The sequence below is a fragment of the Thermobia domestica genome, chromosome 16 (assembly GCF_964235325.1).
Source record: "Thermobia domestica chromosome 16, izTheDome1.hap1.1, whole genome shotgun sequence".
Taxonomy (NCBI): domain Eukaryota; kingdom Metazoa; phylum Arthropoda; class Insecta; order Zygentoma; family Lepismatidae; genus Thermobia; species Thermobia domestica.
In genome coordinates, this window is record NC_137469.1 from 126,486,404 (window position 1) to 126,510,855 (window position 24,452).

The 24,452-nt window shown below is 33.8% G+C and overlaps 1 protein-coding gene across 3 annotated transcripts in view; it reads left to right on the top strand.

Annotated features, from left to right (window-relative positions):
• The window catches only part of LOC145673401 (uncharacterized), a 288,550-nt gene that overhangs the window by 78,531 nt on the left and 185,567 nt on the right, over positions 1-24,452 (top strand). For all 3 annotated transcript variants that reach the window (XM_081743064.1, XM_081743065.1, XM_081743066.1), the window contains 3 exons: positions 4,736-4,947; positions 19,883-20,030; positions 23,590-23,694. In XM_081743064.1, the coding sequence (XP_081599190.1) occupies positions 4,736-4,947; positions 19,883-20,030; positions 23,590-23,694 (465 nt within the window). The remainder of the gene's footprint in view (positions 1-4,735; positions 4,948-19,882; positions 20,031-23,589; positions 23,695-24,452) is intronic.

Sequence of the window (24,452 nt, forward strand, 5' to 3'; positions counted from 1 at the left end):
GGAGGTTGGAGGAGGAGTCAGACAAAGATGTAGTGTGCCGCCAAATTGTTCAACATTTACAGTGAATGTTTAATGAAGGAAGCACTAATGATAATTGGAGACTTCAAGATTAGAGAGTAGATCATTAACAAGATCAAGCATGCAGATGATAGGGTTATATAGATATAGCTGGAACCGAAGTAAAGACTGTAGGAAATGATTGACAAAATAGTTGACACTGAGAAACTACTGTATATGTAATGGAAATCAACATCGAAATATCTTAAGTTATGAGAATATCCCGTTGAAACACAGCCTTAAGGGTCAGAATAGAACAAAGAGAACTTGAAGTGGTCGACCATTTCACGTATCCGGGAAGTGTTTTGACGAAAGACTCTTACTGCACCAAAGAGCTCAGGGCAAGAATTTATAGCGAAAGAAGCATTCATCAAGAAAAGATCACTCTTAATTAGCAGGTTTAATATTGTACTAGGAAGAATGTGGTCCAGTGTTATACATGGAGCATTGAACTGTATGGGTTAGAGATTTGGACGTTACAGAAATTAAAGAAGAAATATCTAGAAAGCTTCGAAATGTGGTGTTGGAGGAAAATGGAGAAGATAAAATTGACAGAGAGAGAGAGCAACAAACATGTTTTAAAACGGATAAGAGAGAAAAGGACGCTTTTAGTCAGCATCCTTAGTAGGAAGATGATTTGGTTTGGACACACAATTCGAAGAAATTGTCTTCTTCATACCGCCATAGAAGTAAAGATGGAAGAAAACCGAGGATTACGAAGAAGAACACAATTGATCGATATTGAAAAATAGACGAAAATATTGGGAGTTGAAGGAGAAAGTTGAAGATCTAAAATATGGAAGAAATATTTTCAAATCCAAGAGTAAAATGATAATAAAATAAATGAAAATTCTCATTAGTCCTAGAACCCGTCGAAAGATTGAATACTTAATAATAATGGCACTATATGTACGATCCTAAGACCAAGTTTCAGTGAATATTAGTGCTCCTCTGTTTAATTGGAAGAGTTCCTCACTCATAAATCAGCAAAGGCGTTCATGGCTTCAATTTTCTGGTACAAAGACTGTATTCTTTTGGTTGAATTGTACTAGTTTCAAGAAGCAATTAAAACTAAATCTATTAAGTTCTCCAAACCAATCTAATTTGGATGACGATAGTCCTGCATAGTGTCCCATATTGTTACTGCCAAAATCCCAGTTGATCCACCATCTTCCTATTATTTGCCTGATTTGGATCCATTTGATTATCTTTCCGTGGCTGTGCATTTGAAGACCCTAGGTACAGAATTCCAAATTTTACAGGAGAAAGGAGAAATGAATGCATTGTTTGTTAAATTATCAGGGAGAAAATTAGTGATGTGGTGCTGCTGGGCGCGTATTATTGTCATAATTTTATCATAAAAACAGTTACGTATCTGAAAATACTTATCAGAAAATGATTGACCGTAACACCATATGGTGCCGTTATTTTATGAGGTAATTACCCCTTAAGTGAGCGGTAACACATAAGAATATTTGTCTATACCAAACTGTCTGTTCTATCTATAAAAATCGCAATTTGAGCAGAAACTCCACATCAAGGTTTTTGAAGAAGCAGCGATGATATTCCCAAGCTTAAAGAAACACCTGAAAGAACGTTTTGTGGACATTCCTGATGTCCAATATGATCCAGATATCTTCTTTCAGGTCCAAAGGAAAGAAGTTTGCTTGCAAGGTTAGAAAAGCTGTTACATTATTGATCTGAGTGGATCATTCTTGGTGGGAATATGTATAATAGCGGTGTAGTTCTTTCCTCTTGATGTTTTCTTTGTGGGCCTAAAAAGGGCGTTCAGCACCTGCTGATATATATGACGAGAGTGTGAGTTTCCTTAATTAGCTTGGAGTGTTACGAGAAGTAATAATTTTATGTGATGTAATATGAAGAACAAGTATATATGGCCAAAATTCCTTGAGAGTATATTTAATGGGTGTTTGATTACAAAAATAAATATGGGATATATCAGAGATGGTTCACATTATTATTTGGCCTAGCTTATTCAGAAGAATATTATTCGAAGAAATAGCTGTATCATAGGACATGACATGGCTTAACATTTTACGTTGTGTTAGTATTTTGGTACTTATTTTTAAATATGTAGTCAATTGCAATCATAAATTACAAACAATACATGTTTTCTTATGAATTATTTTTCAATCCAACAAGCGCAAATGAGAAATGCATAAAAAAAAGAGTAAGGAGGAAAGCAATGGGGGAAAGAAAACTAATTGTACATTCCTTAACAGAAGGCAAGAATGCAAGGAAGAAAATATCAAATTCTTCGTTCATATTATGTAATTATCAAAGAGAAACAGGAACCTTATGCGAAACTGTTAAAAAAAAGTCACGGAGCAATGCTATGGCAGATGCCTCACTCTGTCTTGTAGTAAATAACTACTATTTGACAGTGAGTGTCTCTGGTGTTAGTTACGGGATTATTATTTTTTAAAAAAATACGATTTTGCGTGTGTAGAGTTTCCACTTACACATTAGCTACCTTGAATGTTATGCGTAAATTTCAATATTTTAAAGAGTTATTCTACATATGAGACTAGTGTAGAGCTCCCAGACTTTAACACTAAAAGACTGGAGCACCCAATGAATATTTGCACTAAAATCAAGATATCTCATGAAAATGTACATTATAGCCATTGTTATGCAGCTTATCTTCGATGAAGTATCGAATTTTATTAAATTATAGGTGAATACTAACCAAATGTAAGTGAAAGAGAGTCGAATGTTCCTATTAGTTAAGTATCGAGGATTTATTGAACCGATAATTTTTAAATATTGCACGAATTATATTAAGTTATGTGTTGGAAAAAACGAGGATATTCAGAGCTTTAAATAATTGATGGAGATGTGATGTAAATTCTTAGTTGTTCCAGCGGGATGACTGGGAATCCTAGAATAGTGTAATATTAAGTACTCAGGAAAGGGCTATCGGACTTCCAGTCAATACTTTCCCCTACTCGCTTTGTTTAGGGATAAAACAGAATAGGAAGGTAGGGCTACAGTAAGAGTTTCCTTTTCTAGCTTCCAGATTGTGTTTGACATAGCTAAAGTAACGTTCAGTGACAGGAAGTAAAATATGACAATTCTAAACAGCATTATACTTGAAAGCAGTCATTTCTAATTGAATACATATTGCTGCTCGTTTTCTCAGTAAGGCACTCATATAGAGCAAAGAAAATGCATCAAATCTAGAATTGATACAACACAGTGATGACAGGCAGTCAAGACTATTTCATGGCTTTACAAATACACACTACTTGTGGATTCATGACTGGTCGAACATTGTCGACCTTGTTTTATTCCATCGTTCCTTCCCCTTATGTTCAATCTGTTCTCTTCCTTTTGCTTCTAATCTTCTACGTCATACATTCAGAATTTAGAAATGACTGCTTTAATGAAATATAATGAAGCGTGAAGAAAAGTGTTCTAGACACTTGGTATGTATGTGGTAATTCTGCAAAAAAAGTCCAACGACTGTTTAACAAATTAAAAAAAAAACCAATAAATCCTTCCAGGGCGTAGCATGTAGGGCACTTCCATAAGGACATGACAACAATTAAGGCCGACATTCTTGAAATACAAGATATATGTAGAGAAGCATTATATTGGAGAATGGAAACATTAGTAAACAATCTTACATGTTTGTAAATACGCAAGGATACCTGGCAATATTACAATAAGTATTTTTGAAGGAATATTTACGAACCTTAACCTTCCATCCACGTGACCATCAAAATTTTTCCAGAACTTACTAGACAAATGTATCAAAATGAAACGAAATAAAATTTCAACCTTTAGGTTCCAGTTTATGCCTTTAAGGCTAAAGAAGATGGTTAACTAATGAATGGAAATGATTATAAAGTAATTTGCGTAACCATAATGTTGAGGAAAACAGGAGAATTTTGAAAAAGAGAAATCACGAACAAGATATCGTCGACCACGACATTGCATGGCAAACACACGTATCAAATATAAATGGATATGTAGAATGGAGAAGAAAATTTCATTAGCGGATCGTAAAAAATGGAATAGTTAGAAAGGAAAAAGTGAGAAAATGTGGATAGAAATTAAATAACGGAAACAATTGGTATTCGAAACAAAAATAGAATTGTGTGTGACAGAAAATATGATGGGATGTGACGATGTGGACATATGAAGATATCATTGAAAGGTGTGATAAATTGTTTCAAGACCAAGTTCGGAAAGAAAATAAATTTTAAAGTGGAGACAATTTTCTATTGTATAATAGTAACAAAAGATATTTAGAACGAAATATTTCAGTACAGTCATATGTTTGGACACATATACAGATATAAAATACACTTTAACACTTCGTTGTAAATACTTATTATTTTATATTATAAGTAAAAATAGTTAAGATTCTTATTACAAATATACATTTTCTGCTCAATTCGTTTTGAACCATACATGGCCAAGGAATCTCTAATTCTTAATGATAGAATCTTCTTGGAAAATGATTAGGGAATTCCAGGCATTTTCACGTGTAAACTTTAGTATTGAAAAATCATGTTTACTGAAAATACTGGTAACACTTATCAGCTGTGTTCTTTCTTTCCTAGTATGTTTTCATAACTGTGATATGAACTATACGCCTTTCACTGTTTACGCACAGTAATACCCAATATTTTTTAAAAAATATTTCTAGTTTCCAATCTTTTCGAGCTGACTGGATACGAAGGATTCCTGGAAAGTCCAGAATTTGAATGGCTATCTAACACCATATGTGTTTCTGTTACATACTACATAAGCATGTCCTCTGATAGTTTTGATCCACAAAGAAGGATAATAGTTTATGTGATATATGATGTGGAACAGAGCATAATACTTGGGGAGCTAAAAAATTATGCATCTGATAAGGTAAGGTATATTATCATAATAACTTTAATACAATTAGATAAATATAAGGAACATTATAACAAACACACACACATGACTAACAAATTCCGTGACCTGTAGTTGAGTGTCGCATTCATAAAAGCTCTCCATTGATTTCTGTCCTTAGCTAAATGGATCCAGTTTCTATTACATTTTCTATCTTCTAAGTTATTTTTCATTTTAACAATTGCATCTTTCAATGTTCTATAATCCATAACCAGAGGTAAAAAATATGCGAAACAACTTATACATACAGCTGTATTATATTTCCTGCGAATGGTCTTTGATATAATTCCAAGCGGCATCAGCTTGTTGTAGTTGTAGATTTAATCTATATTATATAGCATGTAATGTTACGTCAGGAGGACATCAGTGGATAATATATAAACTGGTATATTGATGTTATTCCGTAAGTGTGTTCATCTTGTTTTCCTCTTCTTTCTTTACTTTTTCAACGTATTGAAGAAATCATTTAAAGTATAATGACTTCCGGATAATTTTCTTGTAGGGCCAAATTTCTTGGAAAGTTAATAAATAACTAAAACAAAAGAACGAACAGGTTAAACATTACTTTTACTTAAGATATTTTGTAACGAATATGATGGTACCTGGTATTAGACAGAGAATGGATTGGGAAAGAAAATTAAAATACGTGGATGATATTAGAAAACTACACGAGACTGTCTGAAACCTACCCTACTTATAATCAGTAGCCTTTCAGTAATAATTATGATCAGTGATTATTCTGTATGCGATGGTGAAAACTACCTGGGACTAACTGAAATAAAATGAAATCTTAAGCTTACGTCACACGGTTATGCCGGTTAGGCTAAAGGAGACGGGAATGATGAGAGATGAGTGAAATGGTGGAATGAAGAAAGTGGGAGGAAACGGGAGAACCAGAGAAAATCCACTATCATGGTGTTTGTCCACCACAAAGTCCACACGGCGCGAGCTGGGATCGAACCAGAGACCCCAAGCACCGGAGGTGAACGCTCTATCACTGAGCCACCGCGCCCCTACCCGAGACTAATTACGAGAAACTAAACCAAATATATTATTTCAAAGATTCATTAATGCATCCCATGTATATGGTTATTTATTTTAAATATTAAGTCTGGCAATTTTCGATGAAGCATTCTATATGTTACCAAATACATGCTTTCAATTAATTTGATCATTCAAATTACCTGAATTGAAATCAATTATACACACCTCTGCCCGTTACTTAGACGTATTGGATCTCCGTGAAAAGTACTACATTTTTTTCAGAATGATTTTTCTCCTGACCATTGTTTTTGCAATTTATGATTAATAGTTAAGACTACAATTTATTCGGGCATTAAGATCTTTTAAAATACACTTCTTTAGTTTGAAATAATATATTGCTAAATGATACCATAATTACGTGTTCGTTTCCAGGACTTAAAAATTTTTTCAAGCATTCAGTCAAGCTTGGAATTATTGATTTTACGCAAACTAATATCTTCACAAGCCTCAATGAACCTCCAACTATCTAGCTCTTGATTCTCCAACCTGATTATTACACGTTACACACTCTCATTCATACTCATTACTAACAGTAAGTTAACGTATTATTGGAATAGACGTAGGTGTTCTTAGACTGGCTTCTTGAATATTAATGATCAATTTCACACTATAAAAATCAAATAAGATTATGAGATAAAACTATCATATGTCACGCATTTACTTGCATTCTCGTTAAACCTTCAACGAATATTAATATAATCCAGAATTATCTGTTAGCAATGTTAGTAATCAACGTAGACAGTGAGCAAGACATAATTAATTCCTAAGTTTTCAACTTTGAAGTGTCCGCATTGCGAATCGTACAATGGCTTTACTGAAAGGCATAGCTACCGAATCTTATTTTGTAAAGTTCGGACACGTCTTCCGACACCGAATCTCATTTTATAAAGTTTGGTGAATAGATACCACACTCTTTTGATGAATGGATACATAAGCATATATTTAGATATTTAAGTAGTTTGATTGCATAATAATTTCTCGAAATGTTTTGTTAATATAACAATTTTTTAAGCAGTTCATTAACGAATTTCTATTCTTCTTTCTGATTTTTTTTTTCGTAACTCACTTTGCTCTGAAAGGAGTTGAGATTATTTTTTCTCAGTTCTCCTCTATTTCCTTAGATATCCTCATTTGGAATACTATCAGGGATGTTTTGTGATTTATTTACATTCTACTTCTTATTCGGGCCACCTATGTGTAATTCATGATTAGCAGTAAGATTATAAACTATATTAGATAATGCACGTAAAGAATAAATTGGTTTATAGTCGTGATGTTCAGAATAAATTTATCTACAGTAAACATCTTGAAATATGCTTAAAAACTTTTTTTTTTGTCAGGAAGTAACGATTAATGCATCAAAACTATTTCTGTAAAAAGATACACTATATATTTATATCAATATTTATTGAAGTTCCACCAGGTTTGTAAGAACTTAATGGCCAGTCGGACGAATATGAAATTTAATATTTCATAGTTTAATTTCAACTTGATAATTTAATATTTTTTTTTATCTTGAATACTCTGATGGCGCCAACAAAAAATTGTCATTTAATTACAAGGCGATTAAAGGAAAGTGCAGTGAGATCTGGCTTGCTAAATGTAGATATAAAACAATTTCAGAAATGTCAGATAGTCTACTAAAACAGCTCGTGATTAAAGTTTCAAACTGACAAGGAACCCTAGGCATCTGTCAGAGCCCGATCTTAATGAAATTTTGTATGTAAATAGAGTGCCTCGGGAAACTCCCACAGCCAAAATTGTAGCTGCAGTGTCCAAGACGTTGGGACACTAAGGCTCGAGAAATTTCAAAAATGGAACGTCAGTACATTAAGGACATGGTGAGAAAAAGCACGTTTTTCTTTAGAACTGGTCATTGTAACGACACCAAATGAGCATACATGGATACGAGATGGTAGATATGATCTGTTAAAAGTGATAAAAAGAATATCCACTATCTTGAATGAGGTCATGTTGAAGCTGGTGCGAGTGGTGTAAATGAGAAGAGGGTCATGCGATGCATCAATTTGAACGTAAATAGACCCAAAAAAACTGTTAGTGAAGTGTGTTGTGGGATTATAATTATTCCAGTGCTTCTGTTAGAGTGGGTTAGGTACAAGATGAGCAATGTGTATCTGGTGACACTCGAGCAGGAGGGTATGGAAGGCTATGAGTGGGATCAGCATAACTAGAAAAAAGAGCGAAATATAATTGTAGCACTACGTGATTTGTGTCAGAGACAACATGTAATTGACGTCGATCGGTTGAATTGACGTGTTCAATCTGCATAATAGTCCCATGGTTGGCATGCACTTGAAACTATTTATAATAGTTCCATTAATTCGAACAGAAACTAGAAAGAGAATTGTCCTACAGGAAAAGACGACAACAAGAGAATATTCTTTAGAAAATATATTTGCTGATGACAAATTATATTACAAATGTATACATTATAGTGTGAACAGTATATTTTTTATTTATTTATTTATTTATTTATTTTGACTTATTTTACATGTCGAGGTTAAGGCTATATGTAGCCTTATCTACCACCTAAACATGACACAAAATTGAAAAATCAAAGGATATAGCTAACAATAGCAAAAGAAAAAAAAAGTTAGAAAGTAAAAAAAAAAAACACAAGAAACAGATTGTCACTTGAACACACACACACACACACATACACACACACACACAAATATAATATAGTGCTACATGAAAGTACATACATGTTATAATATGTGATAAGTGTTGAGTTTCATATCTTTATGACAGGCTTCTCTATTGGCTCTTCTGTCTCTGTGTCCATTCAACCCTGCTTCGATAACAATAAATTATAAACTGCCCTTTTAAAAAATGCTAAAGATTTTGACTCACGTATCGAGGTTGGCAAAGTATTCCAATCACGACACGTTGAAATTATATATGATTTGGATAAATAAGTTGATCTATGAATAGGAATTGCAAGTTGGCTATTAAAACGTGATCTTGTGTCCCTCTCATGGAAATCGCTTAAAAAATTAAGATGTTTTAGAAGATAGGAAGGTTCTGTAAAAGTAAGTGTTTTATACAGCAATACCAACGAGTGCAATTTTCGCCGTTGCTGCATCTTCAGCCATTGCAGCTTTTTAAAGAATGGCGTAACATGATTTGAGAATTTTAAGTTAAAAATAAAACGTATACAAGCGTTTTGTACTCGCTGCAAACGCTTTTGTAAATGTATATCAGCGTCAGTTAAGGCGGTGTCACAGTACTCCAAATGTGGTACCACTAGGGTTTGAACAAGAGTTTTTTTCAACTGTGTTGGTAAAAAGTTTTTTAATTTGCTGAGAGAATGAAGAATTCCAAAAGCCTTCTTGCATGATGCGTTAATTTGATCGGACCAAGTTAAATATTTGTTAAGTATGACGCCAAGATTTTTCACAGAGGAAGAGAAGGGAATATTTACGCCTTCTAAAGTTATATTGGGAACAAGTGAAGCATCTATTAACGTGGTTGCACGTTTGGAAGTAATTAAAATTGACTTTGATTTGACTGGATTTATAATCAAACAATTATTTGCTGACCATTTAGCCAAATTACTCAAGTCTTCGTTCATCTTTGTTATACAAGTATCTATTTGCTTTGGTGAAGAAGATAGATACAATTGAACATCGTCCGCATACATGTGATACTTACAGTGTTTTAGAGATTGTGCTAAGTCATTAATATAAAGGCAGAAAAGAAGAGGCCCTAAAACACTACCTTGAGGAACCCCACAAGGAAGGTTACGCTGACCAGAAACTAAGTTGGCAACCACCACATACTGTTTTCGGTCGCATAAGTAATTTTGAACCCACTTAGCAGCTGAAGTAGAGAAACTAAATTTTTGTACAAGTTTCTGTAGCAAAATGTCGTGGTTTACTGACTGGAATGCTTTGCTATAATCCAGTAAGGTAAGTATGGTTATCTCTCTCTTGTCCAAAGCAGAACGTATATCATCAGTAATACTGGTAAGGGCTGTAGAAGTGCTGCAATGTTTACGAAACCCGGATTGAAAAGTGTCTAAAAGGTTATAAGTTCGAAGGTGCTCACATATTTGATCACTTATAATATATTCAAGAGCTTTAGATAGGGCAGGTAATATTGAAATAGGCCTTAAGTCTTCTGCAGATCGGACATCCTTAGTCTTAGGGAGAGGCAGGACTCGTGCTGTCTTCCACAAGACTGGGAATGTTCCGGTAGTAAGGGAAAGATTAAATAAATTGGTAATCGGGGAGAGGACGAAGGGTAATATTTTCTTGATCAATGTTATGCTTATTTCATCAGCACCTATAGCAGTGGATTTTATCCTCTTAATCGCTTTCATTACATCATGTGGGGTAACACAAGTGAAAGAGAAAACATTTTCTTCAAAATTAGGGATTTGTCCTGTATTATCAGATCTTGCATTTATCTGTGAGCTAGAACTATCAATTCTACAGAAATAATTGTTAAGATAATCGGCAGAGAAAGGAGCAGCTACATCCGGCTGGACTCTTTTGCTGCTACGAATGCCAAGTAGCTTCAAATTTCTCCAAAGATGGGAGGGATTCTTGTTCTCAAACAGGGTGTAGGAAAATTTTAATTTCGCATTACGCACGGCTTGATTACATCTATTTCTAAGGATCCTATATTCCTCAAATTTGTCATTTAAGTTGGGTAGATTCAATTTACGTGCTTTCTTAAATTTACTATACGCTCTGTCGCGACAAGCCATTAAACTTCGAATTTCATCTGTAATCCAGGGCGAAGGAGAACGAGAAACACGTTTTTCTCTCAAGGGGGCATGAATGTTCAGAAGATAAAATATTAACTCATTGAAATAAGATAGTTGGTCATCCACAGAAGGAAAAGAACTTATTAGATGCCAAGGCAATAACGCAGCATCACGCAAGAGTGCTTCATTGTTAATGTTGGCTAAATCTCTGTATAAAACAACTTTAGGCTTGAATTTGGGAGTCTTAATAGAATAGCAAACAAAGATAAGATCATGGCGCGAAATGCCAGGTACTGAAAACTGACCGAAATGAAGAACTCTATCAATGTCAGAAGTTAAGATTAAGTCAAGAAGTGAATCTGAGGTGGTAGTATGAAACGTAGCTTCGAGCGGACAGATGGAAAAATTTAAGGATGTAGTAATCTCGCGGAATGTTTCTACTTCACGTTTAGTGGACAATAAATCAAAGTTCATGTCCCCAAGTATGAGACTATGCATATAAAGTGGTGAGATACGAGAAATATCTTCTTCGAAATTCTTAAATGATGCCCCTGGTGGGCGGTACACACAAGCCAAAAGCAATTTTTGGTTCTCAATACATATCTCAACTATGATGTACTCAGATTCGAAGCTATAATGACCACCTGATTGACAAAGAATTTTCGCGTCAATGTCATTTCGCAGAAAGATTGCAACCCCACCACCACCTTTGTTAATGCGATCGTTTCGGATAATTTTGAAGTTATTTAACAATACCAGATCATTAGAAAGAGTTGGCTTTAACCAAGTCTCGGAAACTAAAATTGCATGCAAGTTCTCAACGGAATGAAAAATAACTTCGAACTCAGTATAATGTCTGACAAGGCTCTGCGCATTAATGTGCACAGCATTGAACGTTGGTCGCTTCGGTTTATTAAGTTCTGTTTGCAATAAATACTGAGGGCCTTCGTAAGACACTTGGAGATCGGGTAGCTGTAAAGGTTCATTGTCTTCGAAAACAGAGGGACATATTTTATTTAGTTTGGTTAAAACGAATGAAGAGGGGCTATGTTTGTTGCTTATATTGTCAGTCATTGTACTCATGTAATATTGAATATTTCAATGGCAGGTATTGCGAAAAAACAGAAAGACTAGAGAAAACGAAAAGACTATAGAATGGAGATTTACTGTTTCCTTGTTGGTTATGTTAAAAAAAAAAAAAATCCATTGCCTCATAACATACGGATTGTGCCTCAAACGAGGTTCTTGCTTGCTCTTCCCGAAACGGAGTGGCTATTGGTAACTTGGGGGGTGAGAGAGAGAAGAAAATAAAAAACATAGCACTGACCTTGAGGAGGAGGCGAGCCGAAACTGGAAACAACAGGGGTGAAAGAACGCAGAGACAGGGACGTCTTCCTGTGCTGATGATGGGAGGGGACACTTTTGTATCCATTCCCACATTAGAATCACTAGAAGCTACACTCGTATTGAGCTTGACAAATGCATGTAAACGCATCATTGGTAACCACATCCAACACAAAATATTGCCGACAAATAAAAATAGCAACACAACCACACACTTTTCAGAAAAAAGCGAGCACACCATACTTGTTGAAAATGTTGTCAGATAAATATAAAGCTCATAAATCACATAGCTACTGCAGTTATCGCTTCTGTGTATTGTAGAATTTAAACACTGACAAGTATGCACACATAAATAGATATAGGACGTTGAAACACACGCACACGCACGCAAACAATTCAGATGAACACAATAATCATACTTGGATATACATTTAACAAAAGGGGATATATGTTTTAATAAAATAGTAAAAGAAAAACAAATCTCTAACATATCACACACAGTACAATATGTACACGTTCCGTGCTGCCATATTATGCCACTAACTGTTGGCGATATTCGCTATTTCTGTGTCCTCACAAGCTGTTAAGTTCGGCCTTGGTAGAGACGAAATGTCTAGTTCCGTTTTTAAGGACAACTATCTTTCCGTCTTGAGTATACACCTGCTTGTAACCAAATTTCTGAACTGCAGAACGCAACAATTCCAGTCGATGATGGCACAAGTCTTCTTTGATGGTGATGTTGGAGCCCTTCAGTTTTCTTTTATTGCTGAACACCTTAGCCCTGGTTCGGTAGCTTGCAAACTTGACAATTATTGGACGTGGTTTTCCCTCTAATTTGGGTCCAATCCTGTGACTTCGACTAATGTCGTTTATATTGGAACGGAAAGGCAGTAAGTCTAGTTTATGAAGGAGTTACAATTGTTCTCATATTGGTTATCCAAAGATATTCCCTTTGTAGGGAGCACTCATCATTGAAGAAGGTTCAGTGGTTGAACATCACGCCACAAAATGTTTATGGTGCAGTTGAAGTGTTCGTTCTGTTCTTTTTGTGATAATGGTATACAACAACAACGAATGTTCAAAACATAAGTCAGCTGAACAATACCTGCACCTGATGAAAACAAGAATCTCACGTTCGCAAAGCACAAGTGTCTGTAATTACAATGCAGTTTGGTAGTACTAGTTTATTACATTTGTAAATGCATACTACCCATTATATCAATTATGGCATTATCTTCACGTTTACACCAATCGCAACAGCTTGAACGTGGCCCCTTTGAAAATGGCAGATATCTTTTTATCACTTTTAACAGATCATATCTACCATCTCGTATCTATGTATGCTCATTTGATGTCGTTACAATGACCTGTTTTAAAGAAAAACGTGCTTTTTCTTACCATGTCCTTAATGTACTGACGTTCTATTTTTGAGATTTCTCAACCCCTAGTGTCCCAACGTCTTGGACACTGCAGCTACAATTTTGGCTGTGAGAGTTTCCCGAGGCACTCTCATTATATACAGAGTTGCAGAGTATACCTAGGATTCCTTGTGAATTTGAATTCATGAGACGAACACTCTGAGGTCAATGCGTGGTGCGTCGTTTAGGCAGTGGCGGCTAATGTTAGTGTTGCAGCGTTGCGCAACGACCAACGTATTTCAAAAAAAAAAAAAAAATATTATCAATAGTAGTACAGAACAGAAAAATACTTTTTAGTACTCACATATATATACTTTAAATAACATATTTTTACTTCTGTAACTGTCCGTTCCGTTAATCCATTTTAAAAAGGGAAAAATAATCCGTCACAGAGTCTCTAATTTATATTGTGTTGCAGCGAGTATACAACGACCAGATTCCTTCAGCGCGGGAATTGGAGCGAATGTTAAGTCTCCTTTCCCCTATCTCAGAAGTTGAAGGGACTGGTCGTTGCAGTGCTTCGGCAACACAGCACGGTTTCCAGCGAACGAGAAGGTTTTTCGCGCTAAATAAGATTTCTAAATTTTATTTCACTAGCAATTAACAAATGGAATTAGTTTTTATGCATTCATATTTTTAAATTACAGGACCATACTGAAGCAAATCAATATAATGACAATTAAAAAAAAATGATTGCAGAATTACAAAATAAGAAAGAAAATATCTAGTAGAGCAGAAAACAAATGAAATTAGACCCGCATTTACAAGTTAATTTTTAGCTTATATAGATAATGAAGGCTTCTTCCACAGTAATTTGTGATTCAAATATTAATAAGTCAGTATGTAGAATCGCCCCCTTCCCTCTGTGGATAGCCTAGTATTTTAGTATATAATATTTCTTTTATAAAATAAGTATATTTTATACTCTTGATAATTTCCACATAAAAGTGTATGATGGGGAACGCCACATTAAATTTGGGACTAGTTAGCAATGCTCAGAGGCGTAGCCACGAGGGGGGTCCACTGGGTCCGGACCTCCCCAAAATTTCGAAACTTGACTAACATTTGTAGACTTTCCTAATGAACTATACTTGTTTACCAGAGAAACGATTGATGTAGGCTAAATATTTTATTTTACGCCTCATCATGTACTCTCTTTTCTTAAAAACAATTGTTCTATCATTTTTTGCTAAGAATATAGATGACAGTTATTACTTATCGTCTTTTCGATGCAGAATAAGAAAGGTATATATCGCATAGACGTATCGAACCCCTCCCAACACACATTTCTGGGTGTAGAACTGGCAGTGCTGTTTGTTTTGATGTTCTTCGACTTTTACCTTCTGTTAGGTATACATGCTGATCCTACATCTGGCGGGTTTCGAGGTTTCCTTTCCAGAACATATGACATTGATAAGCATTGTTTCGCCTCATGTGGAAGTATATTGTGTTCATCGTGCATTGCGTAACAACCAAGACGGCCTATTTGGAATGTAGTTTTTTTCTTTTACGCACATGTGTGTGTGTTGATGTATGAATATGTGACATTCGGAATTCATATACCAGTACCTCTTTTGTATCACTGGTTTGGTTTTTATTTATTAGATTTAATTTTATTGTGTGTGCTTTACTTCTGTAAATAACCTACAAATTCTGAATGAATTGTATACCGTGACTTCTGTAAATAACTTACAAAAAACATTGACCAGCTTTCAACTGAGGAAAAACTTGCAATTAAGGTTTAGACAAAACAAGCAAAGGACAATTCAGGAGAGTTTTCGAAAAAAAAAATCCAGTTTAAATATACAGGATGTTTTATGGCAGTAATGTTGTTTGCACTAGATACATTTCCTCAATATATTTTAAATTTTCCTGGACAAACTGTGAATGAAGCGTGTTCAATGGACATTTTTTATAACACTAATCTCTGTTACGAACTCTCTTCAGTCAACGCTGAAGAGGAATTCGGATCAGTGTCAGGGACTGAGTTTGCTAGAATGAATCGTTCGCAATAATATAGAAAAAATATTTAGTGAATCTACAAAGCTTCCGAAATTAATATTAACTGTACCTATGGCGTCAGTAAAAGACGAAAAGTATTTTTCTACATGAAAAAGAATTGACACTTTCAAGGAATTGAATGTCCCAAGAAAGGTTATCACCATTGATTATGCTTTCCATCGAAAAAGACCTGACAATAAGAATGCTAGAGTTTAACCAGCATGTATTAGACAGATTTGCTCCAATCAAAGAGAGGATAATGAACTTAGTAGGTGATTAATCGGATAAAATGTTCTGCATTTTTTATTTTTAAAAACAGAATTTTATTTAATTTCACACGTCATATAGCATTTGTATCTAAAGTTATGCTGATTAGTCAATGAGTCCACTTTACATCTTCTGTCTCTTATCGTTCGTACTGCAACACCCGAAACCACAATCCACCGTCCGCCACTGCGTTTAGGTAGTACATTCAATAAGCAATATATATTTGAAGACAACTGTCACGGAAATACACAATTAAAATGTTGTAACTTTAAAATACTTGAATTAAAGTGATGAAATTCACTCTGTTTAGTTTTAACAGGACTCGGAGTCTCACATTTTAACCCTTTCAGACCTGATTTTTTGTTTACTCTCCGGTGTTATTGTTATTTTGAATTATTATTCTTTATGACTTAACAAATGAAATACAACCGTCAATTCGTTTGCGGATGTCATATTTAGAGGATTATGGACGAAACATTTTGCGTGTATTAGGGTTGAAATACGTATGTAAAATAAAACTGGGATTAATCGAACACATCATTGTGATCTATATAGTTTAGAAACTCAAAATACATCACTAAAACAAAAGCAGAATTTATTGCAAATAGCTTGTTTCGCCAAGAATAAAACAGCCTACGTGGGTGAGCTTTGTCCATTGTGATAGCTCCTGCAAGTAGTCTACAAGAAATGTGCATTGCTTCCTGACAACAGATTAAAACACCACAGAAATGGTGGAAAGTGATTTAGAAAAGTTCAAAGAATTCTGACATAAAAACCCAGCCATTTAGAATCCTCCAGAGTAATTATATTAAGCTTAAAACTTAATGTACACAAATGTGACCACCAGGTCTGAAAGGGTTAATTTTCAGTTAAGATATTATCTGGGCGAGGAATTTGGCGGAAACTATATGTACACCAATTGATCCATTTCTTGTTGAGCTTAATTTTTAGATTTTATACTGTGCTTAGTGTAATCATTCTCGTATGTTGAATCAAAAGTGTATGCTGGGAAGACTTTTACAAGTTCATGGCATATAAAATAATCTTTATATTTATTTTTATTATTTCAAATAAAGACAATCAGCAGCCAATTTCTGGTTTCCGGAGAATGATGCAAAATTATTGAATCTTGTGATCTAGCATTGAACAATTATGGATTATTGGAATAATATGAAAATGAAAAAAATATGACGCATTATGTACAAACGCACAATATTGGAAAGAACGTTTTCGTTATATGTATATATATATATATCATCATCATCTCCTTATAAGTATTTTGTCATTATTGGTTGGTCACTTGGCTCAACTGAGAATCTCTTCTATGCTTTACGGTCTTCAGCTAGAATCTTCGTGGTCACGTATGATTTTTCTGTTTTGGTATCGTTCATTAATTGTAGCCTTCTTCTTCCTTTCCCACTCTTTCCTGCCACCATACCCTCTAGCACGTCCCCATGATACAGCTCTTTCTCAGCCAATGTCTTAACCAGTTTCTTCTTCTTTTTTCAGTAATATCTATAATGGTGCTTTTCTCTCCGTTATTCTCCACAACACATTTCGAAAGCTTCCAGTTGTTTTTCGTCACTTTTGCGTTATGACCATATTTTTGCCCTATGCAGTACACTACTTTACACAAAATATATTATGAGTCTTTTTCTCAACTTTTTATTGACGCTTCCACAAAATAGACTTTTCTTCCTCCTAAAGACTTCTTTTGCCATTCCTATCCTTGTTTTTATTTCACGTTCATACTTCACCATCACTAACCATATTTGTCCCTTCCTACTTCTATATTTGACACCGACCGCCTCGTTTAAATCACAATGTCTTTTGTCTTTCTGACATTTATTTTCATCCCACATACTTCACAGACCTTCCTCAAGATTTCTAACAACTTCTTGATTTTCTTGTAAGATTCCGCAACAAGTGCCATATCATCTGCAAACCGTATACACCTAATCATTCTACCTCTTACCGAATTGTCTTCATTATGTAGACTATTTTTCAGTATCTCTCTTAGACAGAAATGAAATAATGTTGGGGAGAGACAGCATCTCTATCGAACTCCTCTTCGAATTACACTTTCTTCCCCTATTATAGCAGTTACATATTAGTTTATATATAAATTTCTTATGAGCCTTCGACCTTTCCATTCCAATCCAAAGTTATTTACAACTCTCAACAACAGTTCTCTATTCACGCGGTAAAAGCCTTTTCTAGATAAATAAATACAAGATACACCACTTTCCCTTTTTATATAAACCTTTCACCGGTTCCCCTTAATAATCCTATTTTATCATTTGTGCCCTTACCTCTCCTGAACCCACACATTCAATCTAATTTCTGGTCCAGAATTAATGATCTTGCATAGATGTTGCTATTATTATGTTCTATAACTAAAACTACACTAATATTAGAACATTGATTTTTTGTGCTGCACACAGTTCTCTTGTTATAACAATTAGTTTCAAATACACTGAAGGTAAAATCCTCTAATATTGGATGCTTGTTATACAACTTTATTAACAACCAATCACATTACTTAAATTTTGTTGAGAAATTCGAGTATATCATTCATGTTACAAATATATGCACGGCTCTTAGGTTGTTGTTAATTAACCTTTAGGAAAAGAATTTGACATGAACAAAGACAATTATTGACACATTAGGATGGGTCATAGAGAAATTAATAGTATCGATCATGATTAGTTTGAAACATTGCAAGATAGAGTTGGGTTGTTTTGTATATTTTTTTCAGTGATTGATCTTACGCCATACAAATAGCTGTTTCCTAGTAATACTCAAGCAAACTCTTTGAAAGCCAGCACTCGCTAAAAGCACACCTCAGAACAATTTCCAAATTTTACATTTTGAAATGTAATAAACAATTAGGTTGTATATTTTATATAATAATGAATGCTCTGATGTTATTTAGTTTGATTATACATTTCTAAATCCGATTTAAACGGATTTTTCCTTATAAATGTACAAGATATTACAGAAATTGTTCTAAATATCTGAGAATTAAATGCACATTTTTTATAGATAGTTTATTGCAAATCTCATGTGTTATTCCTTTTAATCCGACAAAGTTAATTGGTAGTGTAGGGTTTATGTTACGTTTTTAGTAAAACCAATTATATGCTATTAATCAAAATTCATATAATTAGTTTTAATCCTAATTAGGATATATTTGTTGTTCGTTGACTGTACAGCTTCCAACTGTGTACTTTAAATTCACGAACATAGCGTTATGAATATTGTTGATACGAAATAGAGTTAGTAGTTATATGGTTATTATTTCTAGAGCATACCTTAAGTTCAATAAATGTTAATATTTTGTGCCTAAAAATTTTGACATTATGCTGCTATTTATACATAAATTATATATTTACAGTAATATTTTTAAGAACTGTTTAGTCATAATATCAGATTTTGCAAACATGAAGATTTGAAAGGGGCTATCCGGTTTGTTATAAGGACCAGGCTGCGTCACGTGATTAGGTTAAGAGTCATTTTGAGTGCCAAATCAAGCCTGGAGATTCCAAATCCAGCTGTGAAATATTTCAAACACGTAACCTCCGCGTGGCGCGCCCTGGCTAATTCGAAGAAGATGCATATACTTAATTATTATTATTGATTTTACTCAAACAACTTAACTTTTGACAATTTTCTATCCATATTTACCTTACATGCTATACATCATTTTTAAGCTCTTCATTATGTCTTTGCAATAAGCTTTTAATTAGCTATCTTCTTATTACATTTTTTGAGATATGTGGACGACTTCATTTTCTCGTTTATTTTCCATTGACTTTAATGTTCATGTTTCGTGAGTTTTTACCATGTTTCATCAATATTAGGACAATATTTTTCTAAATGTAGAATCTACATTTGTCTCTTCTAAATTTGAGCTGAATTTCACCCATCTCCTCTAAAGTCTGTTTACATCATTGCAACCAGATAAGCCCTTTAGTTCTATGATAATAGTGTAAATTTACGAGATTGGTTAAATTATTAATTGGTTCGAAAATTTATCTTTTAAAAATCAGTAGAAAATTAAAAAAAAGCCATTACGTATAATATTTATTTTGCTTTTAAGGGAGACCAATGGATAGTACAAAAATTTTGTCGACATCTAGGACAAAGGAAAACAAGCTATATAAAACTTGGAGTAAATGCGACTTGCACAAAAGCATCTCATATCTTAATACATGAGATATCTATCAACCTTTCAGACAAGCAGATCTGTAAGTACTAATGTTTTTAGTTTGTTCACTGGTTTCTAAGAAGGATTTTATTAAAATCTTTCTGTAAAATTAACAGCAAAATTAAAATGTATTTAATACAATTTTATTTTCACTTAATATGTTAATTCATTATCTATAAATCTACAAACATCTTGAAAAAAGACATTATTTTTATACCTTCTTCATGAGCAGAAGAGGTATATGTCGAAGTTGGAAAGCAGACAATTTCCAGAATTCCCAGTGAAAAGTTTATATTACTTATTAGGTGAATAACTAGATACCAGAAGGAACATAGAACTCATAAGACTACATTCGTTATTACTATCGCTTACATTTGAAAGTAGATACCAAAACTTATACCTTACTATCTATCTATCTATTTATCTATATCTATATCTATCTATCTATCTATATATAAATATATATATTTATTAATGTTGTGACTTTACAATAAATATTTCTTACATAGAATATTAAATTTCCAATTTTAAGGAAATAATTATTATTTACTACCATTAAACTTCCTTTAAGCTTCACGAACTCTTCTTGCTATATCTGGATGCCTAAATGAAAAGTAAATTAATTTATTTGTTAAAGACTGTGATCAATAACTCGTTATTATTTTTAACTTTTTAACATTCTCCCCAGTTCTGTGAAAGGCCAAACTTTACAATGATCAACATTTCACCTCCGTAACAATTGCTATAAATTGTTGAATTTTGATGACAGCTCCTGCCAATTGGGCATTGTAGTGTACAAGTACTATGTGTGGGTTTCCTTGAGGTTCTTAAATTCTTTCCCACTTCCGTCATTTCACGATTATCATCCATATCATCATCATCATCACGTTTCTCCTAGCCCTGATGCATAACGTGGGACGTTAAACTTTGAGAAATCGTTGTATACATCACAGTTGACATTAATGAAATAGATTCTTGTATTATCCGTTGCAGAACTTGTTATTTTATTACATGTAATTGCCTTTCTGAAAGTTAAATCAAACGCATTAACAGAAAAAAGGCGGGCTTAATTATCTATTTGAAATTGAAATTGTGTTTATTAAAATTAGCATAAACCACTAATATTTAGATTCGGCACAATTCTAAATACTGCAATGCATTATTTTACGCAAGTATTTGTAACTGATTGAAAATTTGTTTAAAGTTTAAAGTAGCCTCGCGATTAATATCACTAGGATAACACTGTATGGTACAATAGCATGTGAATTTATAACGATTATCACGTATCACATTAAAACGATTATAATGTACCGAAGTTCGTGGTCTACATTACCTGATGTAGTGTAGGCAATTCTAAAATGTGTTGGGACTCAAACCTTGGTACCATAACTAGATTAGAACGCATTTACTCAATGGTGTTCGTGGTTTAAATCCGTTTCCTTTAGAATGGCAAAGGTCAAAACACCAGGTATAGAAGTTAACTTCCTTTATCCAGGATTTAGGCCGTACACAATTACAATGAAACCTATAATTCCCATAAAGTACCTGTCTCATAAAGTCCCGTGCTTATATCTAAATAATGTCCCACATAACCTCTTGAGCTTGGAAATGTTAGGTCACATTAAATATTGCGAGGTAAACCAAATGTTCGATTTAAAAAAGTCAATTCACTATGCTGCGTCGGAAAGTAAACGTAGGGTAAAACATTTTAACACAAGCTGCAAATAAACATGGTAAAATATACTTAAAACCATACCTGAACAAACATATGTAAGTTAAACACTCAATTACACAAATAAACACTAAAAACTTTTTTTAAATTCCATAACACAATAAAAATTGCGTGAAGGAGATTAAATCTTATTGGCACAAGCACTTAAAAACTATATTAAACTACTGACACATCACTATGACACATATTGATGATTGACGCATACTGTTCGAACTATGGCCCCTTATTAGTTGCATCGCGAATGAAAGTGAATGTACGCTCGACACATTTTTAAGATTTTCACGAGGAGCATGAAATTCATGGAAATTAGCCACTTCTTCTTAGTGAGTCTAAACAGGATTCTGTTTTTCCGTGTTTTGGTTTTGTTGAGTAATGTACAACTTCTGCGACAAATATACTAATGTAGTTTCACTTTTACAACTAAGTAAATTTTATTATTCAATGTAACTATATCACAACATAAATATATTTCTTCGGCTTTCAATTTCTATGTATATTGTTAATGTTTACATTTTATATTAGAACTAGCCTTTAGCTAGCTGGGGGTTTCGCCCCCAGACCCCCACCTTACCTCGGCCTACGGCCTCGCATCTCTTACGTAATAGCCTTTGCATCGACAGTAAATTTCGTGAATTTGCTATTCATATTTCCTCAATTTGCCTCGCTGGGGGCTTCGCCTCACATCCTCGTCCTTGCTCGGCCTACGGCCTCGCACCTCTCAAACCACAATTCTACCGAATTTCAAGTTTCTTTTCCTGTTTCAACTATCTAAAAGATAAGATTTTGTATCCCAAGAAAACATCTGTTTAAATAACAAGGGGATTACTTCATCCTCCTTTAGACCTCTTAAAAATTAAAAAAAATTGCAATTTTTCTGTCGGTTAGTCCCGGAAGGCTACAAACATGCTAAATTTCATCACCCTAATCCTGTCGGAAGTGCCTAAACATTTTGCGATGAAGAAGGCGTTCCATATAAATAACATGGGAAATATTTTTCAGTTCCCCATAAAATATGAGATTATAGGTCCAAAATAGTCCATTTAAATAACATAGGGAATTTCTTCATCTCCCTTTTAAACCTCCCAAAAATTAACAATATTCACTTTGGGCAATTTTTCTGTCGGTTAATCCCGAAAACTATAATCATGTCAAAGTTAATCACTGTAGTCTTACAGGAAGTGCTCAATAATTTTTGGGTTTAAAAGGTGTCCCATATAAATAACATGGGAAAAATTTTTCAGTTCCCCATAATGCCACTCTAAAGTTGAAAATTATTATTCTTACTGATTTACTTAGGTAATGCTAACGAAAACGTACAAGCATACCGAATTTCAAGCTTTTATTCCAATTCCAAGTATCTAAAACATAAGATTATATGTCGAAAAAAAGATCCTTTTAAATAACATGAGAGAAATTCTTCATTCTCCCTTTAGACCTCTAAAAATTAAAAAAATATACACTTTGGCAATTTTCCTGTCCCTGAAAGCTACAATCATGCCAAATTCAACTTTCCATGTGAACCGGAAGTACCCCTTTAATTTATGTCAGTTCATATAGTTTTATGGATAGTTAAGATTAGGATTGTAAAGAATTTGTAAACTTTTTAAGTGAGTTCACTACATGTCTTGTAACTAGATCATAATGATGCCGATGAATCTCGCTGCGTAGTGTTACTCTCAGTTTGAACAATACTGTATTAAAGTTGTACCGTAATATGTTATCTTTACATTTCAATCTTTGATTCTTAACTGGATCCAAGATATTGTTACCCTGATGTAGGGCAATTGTATCTAATGTAAAGCCTAAGTCCTATTGATATTTCAGAATAAGGAATCATTCTAACTTAATTTCTTTAATACGATTCTAGCTTCACCACATCATAATCAAATCGCCAGCAAAGCAGACATTGAATGCCATTCCAGAACAAATGCTCTTGGGCTTCCTTTCATATCTCCTAGCGGTCGATTATTTGGTAAGAATATTATGTAGAAATAAATATTAGAAACATTTGAGTATTACGCTCATAGTTTGAGAAATAAAAGATTCAGAAGGAAAATAAAGTTGTGATTAGTACTACCAGACATCAGTGTCGAGATTAAGCAATTTACCAACAAATAAAATATCTTTGTTCTACTTACTGTTAACTCTTGTTATATGTAGGCTTTACCACTGAACTAACTACTTGGAGCGTATATATTTTAAGAACATATAGTTCATTAAAATATATGAAGAAACGTACGTTCAATGTGTTATCTCGAGTTTGAAAAGGGTTGACCTAATACTCTATTATTAATATGTAGTATGAAATCTGTATGTAAAAGGTGTTACGAGACATTTATTATAACCAATATCAGTACAACTAAAGTTGCTAATATGATTAGTATAATTTTCTGGTTCCAACAATTTATGAAATCTAACCTAATTTTTAGTGTTGAAATGTTTTGCAACGCAACACTTCATAACTCGTGTACTAGTCACGAAACCCACTATTATTTTCCCACTTATACAAACAAGAGGTGTGTTTCTTTGTGTGCATGAATAAGGCGCATCTAATAAAACTAAGAATATTTTTTGTCTTCCAAGGTTCAGTTTCCAATTTATCCAGAGGACTTGGATATCTTAATTTACGTTATGTTTAACACGAGTTAACTAATTTTATACATAAAAAAAATGTTATATTGCTTCTTTAGTACTGTTGGTTCCAAATCCAAGTAAGGAACTGTGCTAATT